At 33.8% G+C, this 20,076-nt stretch overlaps 1 protein-coding gene across 2 annotated transcripts; it reads left to right on the top strand.

Annotated features, from left to right (window-relative positions):
* Positions 1 to 1,988: 1,988 nt before the first annotated feature.
* Positions 1,989 to 14,292, top strand: LOC134851374 (glyoxylate/hydroxypyruvate reductase A-like). 2 transcript variants are annotated; one of them, XM_063867431.1, is made up of 5 exons: positions 1,989 to 2,461; positions 5,452 to 5,604; positions 6,312 to 6,325; positions 11,237 to 11,363; positions 13,607 to 14,292. In XM_063867431.1, exons 1-5 carry the CDS (start codon positions 2,123 to 2,125, stop codon positions 14,036 to 14,038), a joined length of 1,065 nt encoding a protein of 354 aa, XP_063723501.1. In that variant the 5' UTR covers positions 1,989 to 2,122; the 3' UTR covers positions 14,039 to 14,292. The 2 variants fall into 2 exon arrangements, with proteins under 2 accessions (XP_063723501.1, XP_063723499.1); XM_063867429.1 differs by having other exon boundaries at positions 6,309 to 6,325; positions 13,607 to 14,291.
* Positions 14,293 to 20,076: the final 5,784 nt, after the last annotated feature.

Raw genomic sequence — 20,076 nt, 5'->3', positions numbered from 1 at the left:
AAGTAAGCTTTAAGATGCGACCAGACACCATGGATGTCAAATGAGGTATAATGGGCAATTAATGAATGAAAGAATAGTTCAAGATTGTTTTAAAAATGACAACTAAAAAACTCGATATCGATTTGTTTTGATTCCCCTAATAACAGAAACAAATAATGAAAGGAAAAAATGGATTTAGATTTAAATAAAATTGGATCAATTTGTTTTCGCTAGAATTTAAGATCAATTTAAATCGATTTTAATTTGATTCAATTCAATTTCACAATTTTTTTAATTCAAATTTCAAGCTGTTTTCATAGTAAACTCAATCTCAATTCAATCTCATTTTTTTTCAAGCTAAGTTCAATTTCAATCCAATTTGTCAGTGCAGGTATTCCTTTGTTTTTAGCAAGGCATACAAAAAAAAGGAATTTTTACCAAACATTTAGCTTGATTGTGAGGTTGCTCCAGTTTTGTTCATCAGCTTCGAAAAATATTCCGGTGCAAGAGCGACATCCACAAAAGTCACCAATAATGTAAAAATGAGCCGTTCGTCCCATGCTGGTCCGTAATGTTTCTCTGCAAGTTTGCATATTTTCTTGGGCTGATGGTTCAATATAGATTGAGCGCGCAATTCCTCTAATGTAAATTTGATTTTCAAATGGGTACGAGTTATTGCAAAAAAATCTGCCTAAAAAAGCTGGTGTGAATTTCTCAATTTTTCCAACTTTCAAACTAAGCATCCGGAAATCATTTTTAAAGATATTATTGGCCCATTTTTGCAGCATTATGACTAATTCAGTTGCCCTTATCATTCGGAAATCCGAGTGAAGAACGGATTTTAAAATTAAAAAATGTTAACTTTTCTGATATACATTTTTTTTATTTCAAAATTTTTTTCCAGTAGTTTTTATTGAGTTTTTTTTTTTTACAATTTTAAAGTCTCAATATTTTTTTCAAACTCATTATGAGAACTAGCTGTGTTCGTTTTGCAAAGCACATGTGCCCTTTTGTGCTAATAAGTACGCGACTTCCGTCCTTATACCTTATTATATATATTTTCAAAACTTTTTTGCAAAATCAGTGAACTTATAACTGCAATGGGGGGCATGCGTTTTGTCACGGGCACAGTTTACTCGAATTTAAAAAATTTTGGCTGAAAACTTGATTGCTTCTCTGAACCTAGAAATTACAATGACTGGGACATTCAAGGTTTAAAGTACGAGAAGCGTTAACAACCCAAAGTTAATACATCAAGTTATAACTATACGAAGACATTCCCAGTTAGAACTCAAAAAATAATAATATTTACTTCGAAAAAATAGAGGAAAATTGAGCAGCTTTGCGAGAGTATTTTCAATTACAGTCTTTCTTTGGAAACAAATAACGGCTGCGCTTATTTCCATGCCCAAATCCACCGTGATGTCCCCCCCCCCCCAAGCTGCCAATTAAAAATCTCAACTTCAATTAGAACCCAGTATGAGAAGTACTACTTTTAATTTGAAAAATTCGAGGAAAATTGAGCGCGGCTTGATTTGCAAGCAAAATTTTTAAATAGCGGCTTTATTTTGAAACAAGTAACAGCAATGCCTATGCCCATGGCCAAAGCCCAAAACTACCAAAATTGCCGGATCAAACTTTTCTACCCAGCCCGGGAAAGCTAATTAATGATTATCAATTTTCATCATAAAATTGTGAAGCGCACACAATTTGACCAAATATTGTCATTCCAGTGTTCTTGCAAAGCTGGAATAAATTAAATCATTTGAACTCTTTTGTATAAGTTACGATTTCTGTACGGCTTTTTTTTTCTGTACGCCTCAGTCCATATTAACCACACTTGAAGTTCGTTCGATTCATGACAAAATATATGGAACAAAAAAATTCAACTTAAAAATAATGGAAAACCGGTGAACAAATTTTAGCTACTACGTGTACGTCTACATTATATAATGTGTTTATTTTGTACCAACGGAATCATTAAAGTGTTATTCACTAAAATTCAGAAGTTACGTCACTCTTATCTTCGTTCTAGTTTGTTCAATTTCGTATGCCTTGCAATTTTGCAAGCAGCAAACAGCTCTATAAAATTGTGATTTCTATAAGAAATCAATTCTAACGCAAGCAAAACTACAAGACCAAGATGGCCGCGATTTCTGCAGTAAAATACGCAAAGCTGAAGACACTCAAGAAAATTTTATGCGCGAGTGTATTTCTTACCGAATACGGTGGGGCCGAGGCTCGTACCTACTTAGAAGAGCAAGTTGGACCTGGTTACTCGATTAGCTATTGGAACTTAAATGAGAACCCAATTACCAAAGAAAATTACAACGATAGTCATCCCTTGAAAACCTGTGACATATTACTTGGCGATACTTTTCTGGGCGAAAAATATGCTCGTTTTTTGAAGGAGAGCTCTGTGAAATGGCTTCATTCTTCAAGTGCAGGAGTCGATAAATTGACAGGAATCAATGATTTTAAGGTAAGAGAAATTTTCTTCCGGTTTGACGTCGCAGGGATGATCATCCCCTCATTCAGCAATTTACTTACTGAGCATGGATAAAATGACTCTGATTAAAGCCTGAAACAGCGATATGATTTTAGTTGATGTAACTTTGCAGCACTGAATCATAGATAATTCATGACGACGAAAGAGATCCCGAAATTCAGCGCTGTTTCTGAGATAATACACCGCTAAGTCTAGAAGCATCGATGTTTCCGAATTCATCATTGTTTCGGAGCTGATTTAGCAATAGTTCAGTCCTAAGTTTTTCAGCGCTGATTCATTTACGTTTTAGTATTGATAATGGATGAATTGGCGCTGATCTAGAAGCTGAAACAGCGATAATTTGACTATCTGCGACCTTAATCGGGGTTTAGCAATGACAGGTTGAAAATTTTGTCAAAAATGCTCACAAAGAAAAAGTGTGTTGAAGCAAAAAATCCTTTTCTGTGAAAAGGTAGTTTTTGGATAAACAAAAAACATTCCTGTCGATGCTGAAGGTTTTCTTGCCAGAACTTTTTAGATGATTTTTTTTGCTAGATCGTGCAAGACGGTTGTAAGAATCTTGAAAGCGGGAGGTTGTCTTGCTAGAATTTTGCAAGTTTCTTCAATTGTTTTCGCAGAACTTTCAAGTAGACACACAAAAAGTGATTATCAAAACGCAGAAAACTACTCGTATTTCAAGGCGAAGCCCTGAATGTTCCGATTGACTTTCATGGCCAATTTAAAAGTTTTTTGGCTAAACAATTGACAGAATAAGTAAAAAAGAATTTGAAAAAAGTTTTTTAATGCATTTTTTTCTAAATTTATCAACCCACACGCTAATGTAATCTGCAAAGAGATGTATCTAGCATCGTGTATTCTAATGATACTACCAAATCTTTTACCTCACTTCAATTTGGAGCGCATTAACCCTATGTTCACGCGTGTTATAAGAACGCAAAAATATATAGCTTGTTAATTATCCCAAATTGGTCAACATAGCAACTTTAAACCCCCATAACTCGACAAAAAAAACGATTACAGGTATTTTTTTTTAATTTGAGCTTAAGACAGCAAAATTATTCAGATGGTATGAAAATAAGATCAAAAATGCTTAGTTAAAATGTGGAAAATTGAATGAAAAAAAAACACACCAAGCATAAATATTCCGCACTTCGTTCGAAAGTCGGAACAAAAAAATTGCTTTCAAAATCTGCCTATACGGCAAAAATATTTGACCGTACAATTTGTCTATCGACTAAATTGTACTAAGTTGTCAAGTAAACTATATCTATTGAGAGTCTGTCTGAAGATTTAAGCTGGTTGACAGCTGTCTTTTCAGGAATTCTTCTTAATCATTGAAAGTCTTTTCGATCATTTTCCATAGAAAAAAGATTATCCAAACAAACTACATTATATCAAAAAAAAATGCTTTTCCTTGTTATTTGTAGTTCAACAAATTTCTCATAGTTTAAATGTTCATTAAGAAACAGTGAAGCCCTCTAAGCCATGTAAATCCTGTGAAACATTAAAACTCAATTTTGAAAAATCAAAAAGACTTCGTCTCCTAATTAGTATTGTTAGTATATAGACAAGGAGCCAAATTTATTTTTAGCTAAACAGGAACCTAGAAGCATTATAAGTTTGTTTTTAAAAACATGAGATAGCATAGGTGATGAAGTTTTGTCGGTGAAAGACAAGGAGACGTGTCTGATCTAGACAGTGAACTCAATAACGAGTTAAACAAAGAAAATGATGAATATTTGGCGGTGAACGAATAATTGTTTCACAACTTGCGTGTCCTCAAATCAAATGAAAATAAGACCACCTGCTGTAAAAAATTGGGAATCAAAACTTGGTCAACAATTTTTGTCTGACTGCGTGCCTTGCTCCTGCTTTGTTTGCTTTACTGTCTCTCATAACTGTCAATTAAGCTCATTGTCTGCATCAGATCCGTCTTCTTGTCATTCACCGTATTGTCTCCATTCGGGTTCGATGAACAGGTAATTCAGTTCATGAAATTTGAAGAAAAAAAACGGTCACTGAGTTTTAGAGAGGCGACTTTGCCTGGAGAGAAATTATTTGAACGTTACACAATTTTGAATGTGTCGCTGAACGAAGTGAAAAAACGATTAAGGTCTAGTTTATCTAAAAATTCTTTAAAATTTCTGTATTTTTCAAGTTTTTTTTAACCACTTGAATTTCAGTTGCTTGATGACATAAAAAAAAAATCTGGTAGTCTACTCAGCTTTAAAAATTCCAGAATTTTCAAAGATGAAAAATCAAGTTTGAAAAATTGACCATTTTGTTTTTGTTCCGACTTTCGATACGAAAGTAACGGAATATTTGTGCTCGGGGTGGGTTTTTTTTTTCTTCAGACAAATTTCGACTTTTTAACTAGCCATTTTTGACGGAATTTTTTTATATCATTCAAAAGGTATTGTTGTCCTGAGCTTAAATTTGAAAAGATATTTCACCTGTGATCATTTTTCGTAAAGTAATGAGGGTTTAAAGGTTGCATTTTGGCCATTTTGACCAATTTGGGACAATTAACGCGCGATATAATTCGAGCTATTAACGCGTAAGCGGAGATTTAATCCGTCTTAGAAATCGTTCCAAATTGGTTTAACGAAGCTTATTTGCTATAATTGATTTGTTTTAAGGAACGAAATCTATCCTTTTGTACTTTATATGGCGTGTGGGGGCTGATTTTCATTAAAAAAATTTCAAATTTCAGAAAAAAAAATTTTCATTTTATTTTATTACATTTAATTTTTTAAAATTATTACTGCTCCATAAACCTTAAAAGGCAGTCGGAACCTTCAGGGCTTCACCCTGATACGAGCAGTCTTGTTTATTTTTCTAGTCACTTCATTGTTTTCTAACTGTCGACTGAAAATTTTTTATATTAAATAAGCAAAGCCAGAAACTTGTGTCAAAATATTCTGCAAAACTTCTGCAATCGTTTGACTTTAGCTGATTTTTAGGACTACTTGGAAGATGTTGGATTTGAAAATGCACTTGTGATTACTCGCACTAGCTACGTAGAGTCCATGGTCGTATACTGTCTGGCACAAATTTGTTCTCACCAACATGGTCTGGATGTATACAGGCAACAAGAGGCACAAAATCTGTGGAAGGTGAATAATTTGAGAGAAAATCAGGCGATACAAAACGTAATAGAATTTTTTCCTTACTGCTTTAGAAAATTGCGGAAGAAAATGGAACTAAGCGATGGTACAAAAATGAAAGCCCAAATTTCAGACGCAAATTGAGATACCTAAGACTATTAATTTAAAGAGGGTAAGAAACTATCAGACTAACAGTTTTTGTATCTAAATAAGCATAGATACTAAAAAATTTTTTTATAAGCGGGCGCACGATTAATTAATTCAAATCGTGGTAGGTTCATTTCGAGTATTTGTTGGTTTTGAGTATTGTTTTTCAATAGATGTACCAATTTTAATACCTAAATTTCCGTGTAAAAGCTGATCTACAGCTTATTCTTATGATTATTATTGTTAGTAGCAGGATGTTTATAAACGTAATTTTTTTGAATTCATGTTTCTGAAAAGTGTTTTCAAGTGCCTTGAAATGTCATATAAAAGCGTCAAAAAGTTCAAAAATTTAGATCAAAGTTGAGACAAGCTTTTGTAATCAGAAAAGAGCTAAGTCCACAATGAGTTGGGCGAAATTATCTCCTCTCCAAGGAAAAACTATGAAAAAATTTCCGGCTAGGTTATGCTTTTCGAAACAACCAAAAAACAGAAACAGATGATTTTATACCGGCGAGGTAAAAAAAAATGTAATCAAAATTAAGTTTATCGCCTGATTTTTTTTTCAGAAGACTATGAAAGTAAGGTGAGTTGTTGAAAAACACTGCGACCTACTTTTTTTTTATTTTACAAATTTGCTGAAATCTTTCTTGGTTGCCGTTTTTTGTTCCTAGCTTCGAAGAAAAAAAATTGTATATGATTGGGTAATTCTTAGTCATTCTGGTTTTGGCAATTAAAATCATAGTTTTCATTAACAAAACTTTTCATCTCGAAGATGTTGCCTTCCTGTGTGAAAATTTTTATCGTTCTGCTATAAATTAGACAGTGTTATTGGATTTGTACGTTTTCAATTTTGCCTCTTTCTTGACATTTTTTTTCTATACTTTCAAGATATATGATGCTGAAAGAGTATCGCGAAATACTTGAGCGGGCAAATAATTCCACTGTCCAAATTCTTCCAAAATGAAAAAGACCATAATTATTGATCATATTATTCACATATTCGACCAAAATTATTTTCCTTACGATAAGGTTTTGGCTTTGGGGGGTAAATACAAACTAACTTCAAAACTTAAAGATTCAATTTTTAAAAAATTCAATTGAAAAAACAAAATATATCAAAAACTTTTCAATGTCAAATAAAAGATTATCTAAACATTCTGAGTTCCGCTCTGATACAAGAAGTTGTGCTTAGTTTTGTTTTTTTTTTTTGTTTTTGACCGCAGAAACGAAATAGTTATTTAGATAAACCCATGAAAATCTAAAAAAGTGGTTTCTTAAATGGACAATATTGATTTTTTTTAAAATCAAACTAGTTTTCTCCGCTTGATTTCTCACAATGGTCTAGTTAAACATGATTTTTAAAAAATTGAAGTTTAGAGCAGTTTATGTTTTTAGCATGAGTTTTTTAGTGATAGCACAGAAGTTATGAACCAACATAAATTCTTCTGACTCTTTATAAAAGAAAAAGAAGCTTATCAAAAAAAATTTGACATTCAAAATTTCTCGATTGTTTAATATTTTGATAAAACAGCCATCAATTTTTCCATTCTGACTCTCCTAGGGACAAAAACATTTCGACAAACGCGTTTACTCCACAATTCGTGCCTACTGATTCTCGTTGTATTGCGAGCTGAAGGCCATATACATATGGTTTTTGGTTCTCAAAATAATCAGATAGAAATATTGGACTCGGGTTGACCTCCATATACCGCAATTGGTAGTCCATTTTGAAGCTAGCGAAACGCTGGTCATATATTACTCATATACAGGAATTATAATACCAGTTTTTACCATCGCTTTTGAAAAACTGCGTCCGAAACGGTCTAACATTTTTTCATGCAAAAATAATTTTTGTACTCCAACAAACATTTTCCCGAGGCCAATTTTGTTGTGTGTATAACTTTCGCTTGAACTCCCATATTTGATGTTTTTCTAGATACACTTAATCAAAACGCTCAGTAGGTCTTTTTTAATTTATGGATTATTTTTGCATGTCCTTGGCAGCGACGAATTAATTAAATTTTTCACATTCGAAAAATTACTATACTCCGCGACATAAGTTTTGAGACAAAATAGTGCTTTTAGAACCATTATCTTCTCGGCAACTAATAACACTAGAAACGTGAACTCTGGTACGGAAATAGAAAAACATTATATCAAAGCAACGGAATGTTTTAATAGACAATTGTGTCACCTCCTGAGGCTACACAGAGCTCGAATCTTTTGTGCAGAGATTCTATCAAATTGACTTGTGTTTTTCGTTTTATCCCACCACTTGCCTGAAATTCCGTTTTGGGTTGTTGTAGTGTTGCTGGGGCCTTCTTATTTTTCATCTCTTCATGTACTTCCTAACTATTTCAATTGCCGAAAGATCGGGGGAGTTTGCAGGCCTTTGCATTATGACCACATTTTTGTCCTGACACACTTCTTTTGTGATATTTGTTATATGCGCTTTAGCGCCATCTTAATGGAGAATCCAACCCGCTGTGAAAAAGGCGTTGGCATATGGCAAAAAGCATTGGAGGACCAAACAGTACCGAGAGGGCACACAAGACCATAACATACACGAACAATTTCGGGACTTGCACGGCATTTCTCGTTTTGTCCAATATTTGTGAGTGTTACGATGCATGTAGAAGAGACACTCGTCTGTTATAAGGACGCTATGAAACAAAAAAATCCGGTTCTCTAAGCAGAATTTAGACCGTTTTTCATATGTTCTTCTGCCAAAAATAGCTTTTTTGTCGCTGAAATTTGTCAAATCCAGCTTTCTTCAAACGCCTCTGAACTGTTCTGGAAAAAATTTTGATTTTTTGTCTTTTTGTCTAAAATATTTGGTTGCTTCTTCAGCGAGGGTTGGGTAGTTATTGAATGTTTGCGTAAGGCTCCGCCTATCATTTGTCAAGATCGTTGGGCTGACTTGTCTTCTCCTATCTTGCATTATTCCCCTTTCTTAATTGCCAGAATTTTTCAGTATACAGTTGCTCGAGACGACCCTAATACTTGTTGGAGAAATGCAGGTTCTTTGTGCCCGGAATCGTAAAGTTGTTTGACTTTCAAATTCATGTCTTTGAACACTATCTCGGAGAGATAAAATTAAAACCCAAATGGTTTTTCACGCGCGAGGTGTGAACGAAGCCCTTCTTCACCGCGAAACTCTGACACACAATAAGCAACTGAATGATGTTTTATGAATGAGAGTTTGGAAATTGAAAACTGTTTAGAAGAAAAAAAAGGTTGAAAATGTGTCTCGAAACTTATGTCGCGGATTGTATAATCCAAAACGTATTCAAAAATTTATACATTTGATATGTTGTTATACATGAATCTAAGTCTTTAGTTTTCACGTTTCGTTAATTATGTTAACAAAAAATATCAAAAAAAAACGAAAAATAGCTACAAATTTTTTTTGGTTTATGAAGGAATGCTAAATTACGACGCCAAGCTCTAGTACTTTGTAATGGTTTGGATTCCGCATATTTTGCCCCTGGAATCCGCATCATTTGTGTTGAATTGCGCGAAATTTCGAAAGTATTTGGCCGTTGGAATTCTGATAGAAATCAAAAGACAAATGTTTAAGCACTAGGCGTTAAATCCGAGTTTTGGCTAGCGAACAAAAATATGGATTCCAGTGTCGTTACGATTTTTGAGACAAATTCCAATGCATGCTTGTTTTGGATTCTACTGAAAAAAGAGTTGGAATGTGTTAAAGCGAAATGTCTCTGGATTTCAATGTTTGTCAATCGATTCCGCAATCATTTTGTTTCTTTTTTAGAAATTTGTTATACAGTTCAGTAAGTATGTTTGCGGAACCCGAAGACAAAAGGAACCAAGACTGCTCGTATCAGGGCGAAGCCCTGAATGTTCCGACTGCCTTTTAGGTTTTATGGAGCAGCAGTAATAACATAAAAAAATTCAATGAAATAAAATAAAACGAAAAATTTTTTTTTTCTAAAATTTGAAAATTTTTATGAAAATCATCCCCCCACACGCCATATAAAGTACAAAAAGAGAGATTTCGTTCCTTGTAACACATCAATTATGGCAAATAAGCTTCGTTCAACCAATTTGGAACGATTTATAAGACGGATTAAATCTCCGCTTACGCGTTAATAGCGAGAATTATATCGCGCGTTAACTGTCCCAAATTGGTCAAAATGTCCAAAATGGCAATCTTTAAACCCTCATAACTTTACGAAAAATAATCACAGGTGAAATATCTTTTCAAATTTGAGCTCAGGACAACAATAGCTTTCGAATGATATAAAAAAAACTCCGTCAAAAATGGCTAGTTAAAAAGTCGAAACTTGTCTGAAGAAAAAAAAACCCACCCCGAGCACAAATATTCCGTCACTTTCGTATCAAAAGTCGGAACAAAAACTAATCCAATGCCAAATTTTTAGAACTTAGTCCACAAAATCCGAGATTTGGCTTCAAAATCCAATGACAAAAATTCAGTCAGTATTTTGTGGGGATTATCATTTGTGGAATTCATTGAAAAAGTCTCTTACACATGCAAACGATGTGTCTAAGGAAGTTAGGCAAACAAAAGCACATGTATGTGCAATGTTATAAAATCGAGCTACTCATACAATTGCCATATACGAGAGAGTGCTAGTCATACAATTTTATGACGAGTTTTTCTGCATTTTTGTAAATCTAGAAAAATATATGAGAAAAATTTGATTAATATTCCTGGTGACCCTGGTTAGCTAGGCGAAAAAAACTTTCGTTCTTCGGGCTTCCGAAGAAATTTTTGGAATATTTGCGCTCGGGTGGTTTTTTATTTTCTTCAACTTTTAAACCATCTATATTTGAGGAAACTTTTTAAAAATCTGATCAGTATTAATGCCTTGAGATATTTTAATTGTGATCAGTTTTTTAAAAGCATGTGGGGGTGTTTAGTTTCACAGTCCAGAAAATCTAGTAAAATAGATTTTTTTCGCAAAGTTAGGCCATAAATATTTAATGTTCATCGTTTAAAACAAGCTATCTTTGTCATATTTCGTTTCAATTACTGTCAATGAGTTTTTGCTGAATGATGAAATGATGAAAGCTTGAGGTGACAACAAGACTGAATAAATTTGAACAAGACTCAAAAAGACCATCACCCGATTTCGATCAAACTCGAAACGTTCGAGCCAAATTTTTTTCCCAATGCACAAGGACTCAGGCTGGATCGAAAGATATTATATTCTAACGCATGAGTATTATGTTCATCATGGCCACGAATGGGTTTTATACGGTTCATTATTATATTTTTTGGTAGGTTATGACAAACTTATTTGATCTTCATAATTAACCTTGTAAAACCACTTGTTACGCCATAAAATTCATGTTCGTCTGTGGTGGGGTGAGGGGGGAATCCACATATACTTATTGTATTTACGATTTTCCAAGACAAAGCCTTTGTTAGATGATTCTTTAAAATTGGCGTTTTTCTTGTGAAATAACAGTTTCACGCGTGAGTTATCCAAACTGCCTGCTTTTTCAGACCCCTCTCCTCCAAAGTGGTGGGCATATTGGGAGTGGGTGATGTGGGTGGGTCAATAGCGGCTGCTTGCAAACAGGCACTCAACATGCGATGTGTGGGCTACTCCAGTAGAACTACCCAGAAAGAGGTAAGAAAGTGGAAGGAGAAAAATTATCTCGTGCCGGATGTAAGCGCAGCGGAGCGAAGCTGAGCTAGCGTCTTCTACTTGCCAATGCCTTGTTATGAATTGTCGCTTGACACGAACTGTCGCTTGTTGCGAATTGACGCCTGTTAAAGAGTAATGAGCGTTGCAAAGACTCTTATATTGGTCTTGCTGATTGTTTTTGTATTTGCTTTTCAGGAAAAGTCTTAAAAGTCTCTAATAACTACAGATGTTCATTCATACATATTTATGCATTTATGAAAGCACTTAAGCTTATATGCACTTTTTGAGTTCAATTGAAATTCATCTGCTGAAAACGACATCGATAGCACTTTCCAAAAATGAATGTGGAAATGGCGCAAAAAACGTAAGCGATATCTAGTTTCGAAATTGGAATTGGATTTTTAGATTTCTAGCGAAACAAAACTTTCGAGTAGTTAGAACATAGTTGAAAGATACCCGAGGCCATCTTCAACTATGTTCTAACTGTTGAAGAGTATGTTTTTGCCCTTTCTGTTTGTTTTTGCTCTTTCAATTGTTATAATCGGGCATCTTTCAAAGTGTGAAAAGTGCGTGAAACTATGCAAATGATTATTTTTTCATTCATCCGTTCTAATATTTCATTTTTCATTCATGCCTTGACGTGAAAGAACATGTTTGAAAGAGCAAAAACATACTCCATCTATTGATCCAATTTTCTCTAGTTGGGTTCATGTTATCAAAAAAGTGCCAATCATAATTTGTTCTCGAAATTCAAAGAGTTTAAAGGGCATCTATTGAAATTCAAAAGTTGAGATTTTTTCACCAAACCCAGTGTTTTTTTATATTTACTTGCGCCAATTTCTCTTTACCAATCTTCGATTGGCTATGTAACGAATGGTCGCTTGTTAAGAATCGTCGCGTGTTACTAATTGTCGCTTGTTACCAATTGTCGCTTGTTACGAATTGTCGCCTGTTACGAATTGTCGCTTGTTACGAATTGTCGCTTGTTACTTATTGTCGCTTGTTACCAATTGTCGCTTGTTACGAATTGTTGCCTGGTACAAATTGTCGCTTGTTACGAATTTTTGCTTGTTACGAATGGTTGCTTGTTACGAATTGTCGCCTGTTACGAAAATTCGGTTGTCACAAATTGTCGCTTGGTACGAATTGTCGCTTGGTACGAATTGTCGCTTGTTACGAATTGTCGCTTGTTACGCATTGTCGCTTGTTACGAATTGTCTCCCTGCCTATCCAAACTAAAATCCTAATTCCTATTTTACTGCTCTTCGAATAAAGGTTGACTTAGTGCGTTAGAAATTGCACTAACTTGATAATTTTCAGGAATTGTGAACTATAAAATGTGAACAATCGTCTTGCGTTAAATACAGATGATTTTTGAAAAATTTTTGACACAAAACGAAAAAAAAAGAATATTTACACTCAATTCAGAATCTTACTTCAGAGTGTATCTCTGCAAAACATTTGAAATAGTAAAAACTAACAACTTATAAGCATCTAACAACAATAATTTTATTCTGATTACAAAAACGTGAGATATTACCTGAAAAGCATAAACTCATAAAATTTTGAATAATTCATGTCAATTTAAATTCAAAATGACTTGACTGATATCGTCATAAAATTTTGAATAATTCATGTCAATATAAATTCAAAATGACTTGATTGATATCGTCAATACAAGTCTCGCTTGAGTCGAACAAATTCGAGCACTTTTCCAAAATTTTGTTTTCAGTCTCATTAAAAATTTTGGTTAAAAATTGATGCTCGTTTTTTATGGGTATTTACGCAGTTAAACAGTTCGGTGAAAGTTTTGACCAGTTTTTTTTGACAGAGTAAAATAAGTCTTAAAATGCTAAAACAAAAAAGTTTCGGTTTCAACAAAAATTTCAGTCAGTTGTGATTTTTTGTGCGAAAACTTCAGTAGGCTACGCATGATATAAAAACGCACAGTTGGTGGCAAAAAATTTTTTTGTCGGTAAAGTTTTTTTTTGAGAATTGGAGGGATACATCATATCGAAGTAAATTATATTGCAGAGTCAACTATCCTAAATTGGCATTTTTGAAGCCTTCATAACTTTAAAAAAAGCATAACTTAAGTTTAATTTTCGGAAAATTTCCTCGCTGCAAACCTCGAAAACATTTTATAATGGTTGTCAAGCTTATAGATTTTCAAAGAAATTAGTTTTATTAAAATGTTCCTACTTTAGATTTTAGTTTTGTTTCAGAATTTCGATCACATCTACACAAACGATTTAGACTCCCTCCTAGCCGAATGCGACTTCGTCGTAAATACATTACCATCGTCACCCGCCACAAAACATCTGCTTTCTGGTGATCGACTTAAAAGCGCAGCCGGAAAATCCCCGGTTTTCATTAACGTCGGCAGGGGTTCCATTATCGACGAGGACTCTATAATACGTGCTGTGGACTCAAACTGGATTAGTCATGCAGTGCTAGATGTTGTAGAAGTAGAACCCCTTCCCGCTGATAGCAAATTATGGGGGAACCCGAAAGTGACTATAACTCCTCATATATCAGGGGGACCAGTGGCGGAAATTACTTACCCGTTTGTGGTGGATTCGTTTGTAGCAAATTTGAAACTGCTAAAGGAAGACAAACCGTTGCAACTAGTTGTTGATTACGAAAAAGGATACTAACAAACAATAAACTAGTAGAACTTTAACATTTTAAAACTTGAGCAGCTGTTATATGCGCTCACTTACGTATCTGACATCATAAGGAAAAACTAGTGTAGCCAGTATTTGCTTCCTATTACCACAAGAGTTTCAGACTACTATTTAACTTCTTGCATTTTTTTGTGAGACGGACGGAAGACGATGAAAAAATTTCACGATTTATCTTTTGCAGCAAATACTTGTTGTTAATTAATGCAGTTTTTAAATAATGTTGCAAAATTTAAGTTTCAACGCCGAAAAACTAATTGTTTTTATCTGCTAATTTTTAGTTTAAAATTTATTTTAAGATTTTGTAAGTGAAAAGTTATTGACGGAGCACCTAGATGGGTCATCTAGTGTCGGACGAGATTAAAAAGAGAAGTTCTGAAAGGTTCTACCCTTCGATCAGCATTTGTTTTTGGGGACGAAAAGTGGGGAAGAATTTTGTATTCGGGTGTGTTGTAGTGTTTTTTTTTCTCTTCTTTTTTGTTTTCCACGCAAAACCACTCACCACAAACAATAATCGGAGAAAAGTCAGAGATATATCATATTAAAGTCTTGCAGTTGTTATTCGAACGACTTTAAAACATTTCAGAAAAAAAAATTCCCATTGTCGAGAAAATCCGGTTTGAGTTTTTCGTCATAATTCGAGCGAATAAAGCGAGTGAGTAGGCTTACAATAGCTTTTTTTAATGTCTTAAAAGCTTGAAATAGCTCGATTTAAAACGTCAAAACGTAAATTTTCTCGAGAAACGTTACTGATTTTGAATATTTTATCGCCTTTTTGGAATGAAAAAACTTCGAAATATCAAAAAAAGACAAAAAACATTTTTAATTAAAAAATTTTTTTTTGTTTTTCTTGTCAGTTTTCTACAAAAATTAAATTTCAATTTGCTTATTTTTTTGACGGTCGAATATGACTATTCTTATGTTTTTCGTTCCGCTCCTTTCATCACACCACGCACACTAAAAACGACACTAACTTGAAAAATTATATATATTGTTGTATTTTTAAGACAAAAAGTTGTTCTGTGTTTTTTGATATTCAACACAAGCTTGATCTTTTCATTTCTTGGAAATTTTAGATGCTAGTAAGTGGAAGGAATAATTTGGTTGAAACAAGTTTTTAGAAATTTTAATTTTTAAAAATTTTTAATTAAAAAATTTTTTTTTGTTTTTCTTGTCAGTTTTCTACAAAAATTAAATTTCAATTTGCTTATTTTTTTGACGGTCGAATATGACTATTCTTATGTTTTTCGTTCCGCTCCTTTCATCACACCACGCACACTAAAAACGACACTAACTTGAAAAATTATATATATTGTTGTATTTTTAAGACAAAAAGTTGTTCTGTGTTTTTTGATATTCAACACAAGCTTGATCTTTTCATTTCTTTGAAATTTTAGATGCTAGTAAGTGGAAGGAATAATTTGGTTGAAACAAGTTTTTAGAAACTATTTACTTGCAATCAAGTATAAACTAGTTGCATTGCTCAGTTACTTGTTTCTGCAAACTTTCCTATGTTTACTCGAATGTCCCCATAATTTTTACAGGGAGTTCACATTAATTCTACTCTTATTTCACTCAGTTTGCGAAGTAAGAGTTCTTACTTCACTCACTTAGAATGTGCTGTAAAAGTACCAGAAGATCTTTTTAATTATTCCATTTATGGCTTGAAGCGACTTCAGTTCTTATACATAATTCGCAGATTGGAACTTTGTAAACTTTGAATATTAGGAGCCATTGTTTCTTAGCAGGTACTAAAATGTTTTCTTTGGTCAGTTCTTAAACTTCTTACAAAAGTGATCTTGTTAGCTTGAGGTCATGTGTTTATTTTTCTAAGAAACTGAACATCGATCTTTAAAGTTTCTGAAACTTTTGCTGCAACAAAGACATGATAGGAATCATGTTTTATCATGTCCTTGGCTTAACATATTATCTTGCGATAGTTAGCAGTTTTTGTTGCATAATCGCATTTTTGGTATTCGATTCTAGGCTACAATAGTATTTGGTTGGACATATATTTCTATCCGCGTAAATAAACCTAATTTTTAAAAGAATATCAACGCCAATACTTTCATAACTTCAAAATTTTTCTGGCGACTATGAATATTGTTAGATTCAAAATTATTATCAATTTTCCAGCAAATTTAATTAATATAAAAACAAGTTCGGTGTCAGCTCAAGCTGGAGCTCTTCGGATGTTAAACTCGAAATTTTTATACATTTGTGAAACGTGCATAGCTTGAAAATAACTTTATGATTATTATCAGCAATATTATTGCAAATTTAGCATTATTTTTATAATCTCATTTAATTGAAAGTGATTCGGCTTCTATCTCATTTTTTTGTATAAAAGTCATGGCCAGTTTTCTAATTGCAACAATTTATCGCTGCTTCAACAAAAACTCATAATCACAAAATTTGATCACATGGCTTCGTTCTAAAATTTTTAGTTGCAGCTTTTAAACTTCTTTACCACTTAGAATTCCACTTCTTAAAAAATACCTGAAAAACAAAGGGTTTCAGCTTTCTTTAAACTCTTTTCCAACGTTTAATAGATTTAATTCGATGATGTGCGAATTGCAACTTATGCTATTCTGTCGCGTCCCTACGAACTTAAACATCAGTTTCCATATGATAGAGTCAGTTTTACATGGTTGTAATGAAGTTTATTTGATTTTGGGGTGTTGTTTTTGTTGTTGATGGCCCCTAACAAGAATAGTCGTCAAAATATTTTTTTGTTTGTGTCCAGTACTCCTTTGTCAACAAAAGTGGTAATGGAACTACTATTTTGTCTCCGCCGTCAGACAAAATCGTACTGAGCAAAATAGCCCTGAATGCAGAAAAAAGTGAAATGAACAACCGAGCAAAAGTTTCGTACCTTTTTCAAGTTGGTAGTTTTGAATAGGCGCAGAGAGTCCTACAAACTAAGGCTTAATCTGGTTCAACAGGTCGTTGCAAAGGTCGTCAATTTTGGAATTAGTTGTTTGTTTCATTGGACAATCAAAGAGTTTCAAGTTTTCAGTTTTCCACCTTTAATTGTTCCTGAAGTTTGATTTAAATTTTGAGCCAGTTCATGTTGTAAATTTACGAGGGGTTGGGAAACTGAAAAAAAGTCAGTAAGCTTTGCGAACAAAAAGTACAGTTTGAGCTATTGCTTTCGAACTTGTTATCCAAATTTTACATATGACTACTGAATTGTGTGCTCTTGTAACACCCAAATGAAAAAGAATACGTTAAAAATCTACTATCTGTTGTGTGATTAAACAAGACTGCTCTGCATCAAGGCGAAGCTTGGTTGAATGATTAACTAATCAGTGTTAAAATAAGTTTTCTCATTTTATCCCGATACACGTTATGTAAAACAAAAGGACTTGTTTATTATATCGTATCGGTTTAATCGCACTGAATTGCAGGCCTTAATTCAATTTAGAAATCAATAAATTGGTGCTTGCGCGTGTTAATTGAACGCGTCCCTTGCTCGTGAATTATACTAAACCGGCCAATTTAAACATTTTCAATTTTAGTAAAAAAGGATCACAATTAAGTCACTTTTTTGAACTTGAGCACAGAGCAACAATATGTTTCAGATGCTATAAAAAAATCTGTCGAAAGCGCCACTTTTTTTTCTCCCAATGACATGACTATGGACTACGAGTGGTTTTTTAAGCCAAATATGAACTAATTCAATGACATGTAAACTGCAACTTGTGCTATTTTGTCACGTCCCACCGAATTTTAACATCAGTTTCAAGATGATAGCCTCAGTCTTACAAGTTTGTGATGAAATTTATTTGATATTGTGGTGTTGTTTTTGTTGTGAATGGCCCTTTACAAGAATCGTCGTCAAACTATTTTTTGTTTGTGTCCAGTACTCCCTTGTCGACAAAAGTGGTAACAGAACTAGTATTTTGTCTCCTCCGCCAGACAAAATTGTTTTGAGCAAAATAGCCCTGACTGGAGAAAAAAACGTAAAGGACAAGCGCGCAAAAGTTTTGTGCTTTTTACAAGTTGGTAGTTTTAAATAGGCGCAGAGAGTCCTACAAACTAAGGCTTAATCTGGTTCAACAGGTCGTTGCAAAGGTCATCAATTTTGAAAGTAGTTGGTTGCTACATTGGGCCATCAAAGAGTTTCAAGTTTACAGTTTTCCCCCCTTTTTATTGTTCCTGGAACTTGATTTGTAAAATCGAAGTAAAAAAACTTTCAAATCGTATTGAAATGTGTAAGAGTGAACAAGTAAACAACTTTTTAGTTCATTTCTTACAAGCAAACCACCGTGTGATGTTTTTCGAGCAAGTTTATGTTTTAAGCTTACGAAGGGTTGGAAAACTGAAAAAGAGTCGGTAAGCTTTGCGAACAAAAAGTACAGTTTGAGCTATTGCTTTCGATTTTTTATCCAATTTTGACAGATGACTACTGATTTGTGTGCTATTTTATCACCGGAGTTGAGAATGAATACGTTGAAAAAATAATCTCTGTGTGATTAAACAAGACTCCTCTGCATCAAGGCGAAGTTCGGTTGAGTGATTGACAAAATAACTGAATAAGTTTTTGCTTTTTATCACCCCACACGCTACATAGAACAAAAGAATGTGTTTATCATCTCGTTTTGTTTTAGCCTCAAAGAATTGTAGGCCCTTATTCAATTTGGAATTCAATAAGTTGCTGCTTACGCATGTTAATTGAACGCATACCTTGCTCGTTATTCATACCAAACTGGTCAATTTAAAAATTTTCAATTTTAGTAAAAATGATCTCAAGTAAGTCACTTTTTTTTAGTTTGAGCACAGAAGAACAATACCTTTCAGGTGCTATAAAAAATTCTGTCAAAAACGCGGCTTTTTTCCCTTCCAAGAGAACCCCTGTCAACTGGGATGAGCGTCAGTTCTATGGACAACGAGTGGTTTTACAAGCCTAAATATGAAGACCAAGTAAGTTTGTTATGATTAAATTAGTCCGCAGGTGAATTTTCATAACAATCAGACAGGGCAAACAAAAGTTTACTTGCAACAATTCGCATGCGGCGTTAAAGCAAAAGAGATTTTGAGATTAACTTCTGAAGAGATTTTGAGCGTAATCAGCAGCAAAAAAAAACAACTCAAACACTTAAATCTCCCTTTAAAGAGGCACATATCTCGAATCGGGTTGAGTTATAGTTTAATAATAAACTCACTATTTAGATGTTTCCGGCTCTTTTCCATTTTCCCCCACATCTGAATTTCAATTTTGAAAAACAGTTTTTACGTTGTCACAGTGTTATGAAAATTTGCATGGTGAACAAATTAATTATTGTGAACACATATGCTCATCATGACTAACATCGTAACATCACGCATTCAGCCATAATAAAACGTAAGACAACAAAAAATATGAATATTTGAAATGTTGGCGGAGGGGGTGAGTGGAAAAGAACCATGCATTCTTGTCACTGTTTTAAGGTCATACATTTAACTATGGAGGGGGGGGGGGGAGACCGGGAAAAATCTAAAGTTTGCAATGAAAATCAAACGTTTCATTTCAAACTTTGCTCATCATATGCTCATCATGACATCATTGCGCACATTGCAAATCGTTTGCAAACGTTTCATTGCAAACGTTTCATTGCAAACTTTGCTAATCATATGCTCATCATAACATCATTGCACACATATGCTCCTCATGACTTACATCGTAACATTGTTAATTGCAAACCAATTTAGACCGTACTAGATACCTAATCCTAGTTCATACCCAGTACCCTATTACCCCAGGATAATCTCGAACCCAAAAAATTTTGTGAAAAAAAAATTCAGAAAATTTTCCAAAAAAGTTTTGCAAAAAAATAAATAAAAATTTTCAAAAAAAAAAAAATTCTCGAAAAAAAAAAGTTATTCCAAAATTCCGAAAATGCCCTAAAGCCCGCAAATGCACTAAGCCTGGTTGTGAAAGCACCCATAATGTCTTGTTACATGGTGCTGAGAAAGTTTTCAGCGTAAGGTCTGCAAACAAAGAGTTAAGCAATAGCAATAATGCAAGC

The sequence above is a fragment of the Symsagittifera roscoffensis genome, chromosome 7 (genome assembly GCF_963678635.1).
Source record: "Symsagittifera roscoffensis chromosome 7, txSymRosc1.1, whole genome shotgun sequence".
In the NCBI taxonomy this organism is placed as follows: Eukaryota; Metazoa; Xenacoelomorpha; order Acoela; family Convolutidae; genus Symsagittifera; species Symsagittifera roscoffensis.
The sequence above is the reverse complement of the archived record's forward strand: the minus strand, read 5'-3'. Positions and strand labels throughout refer to the sequence as shown.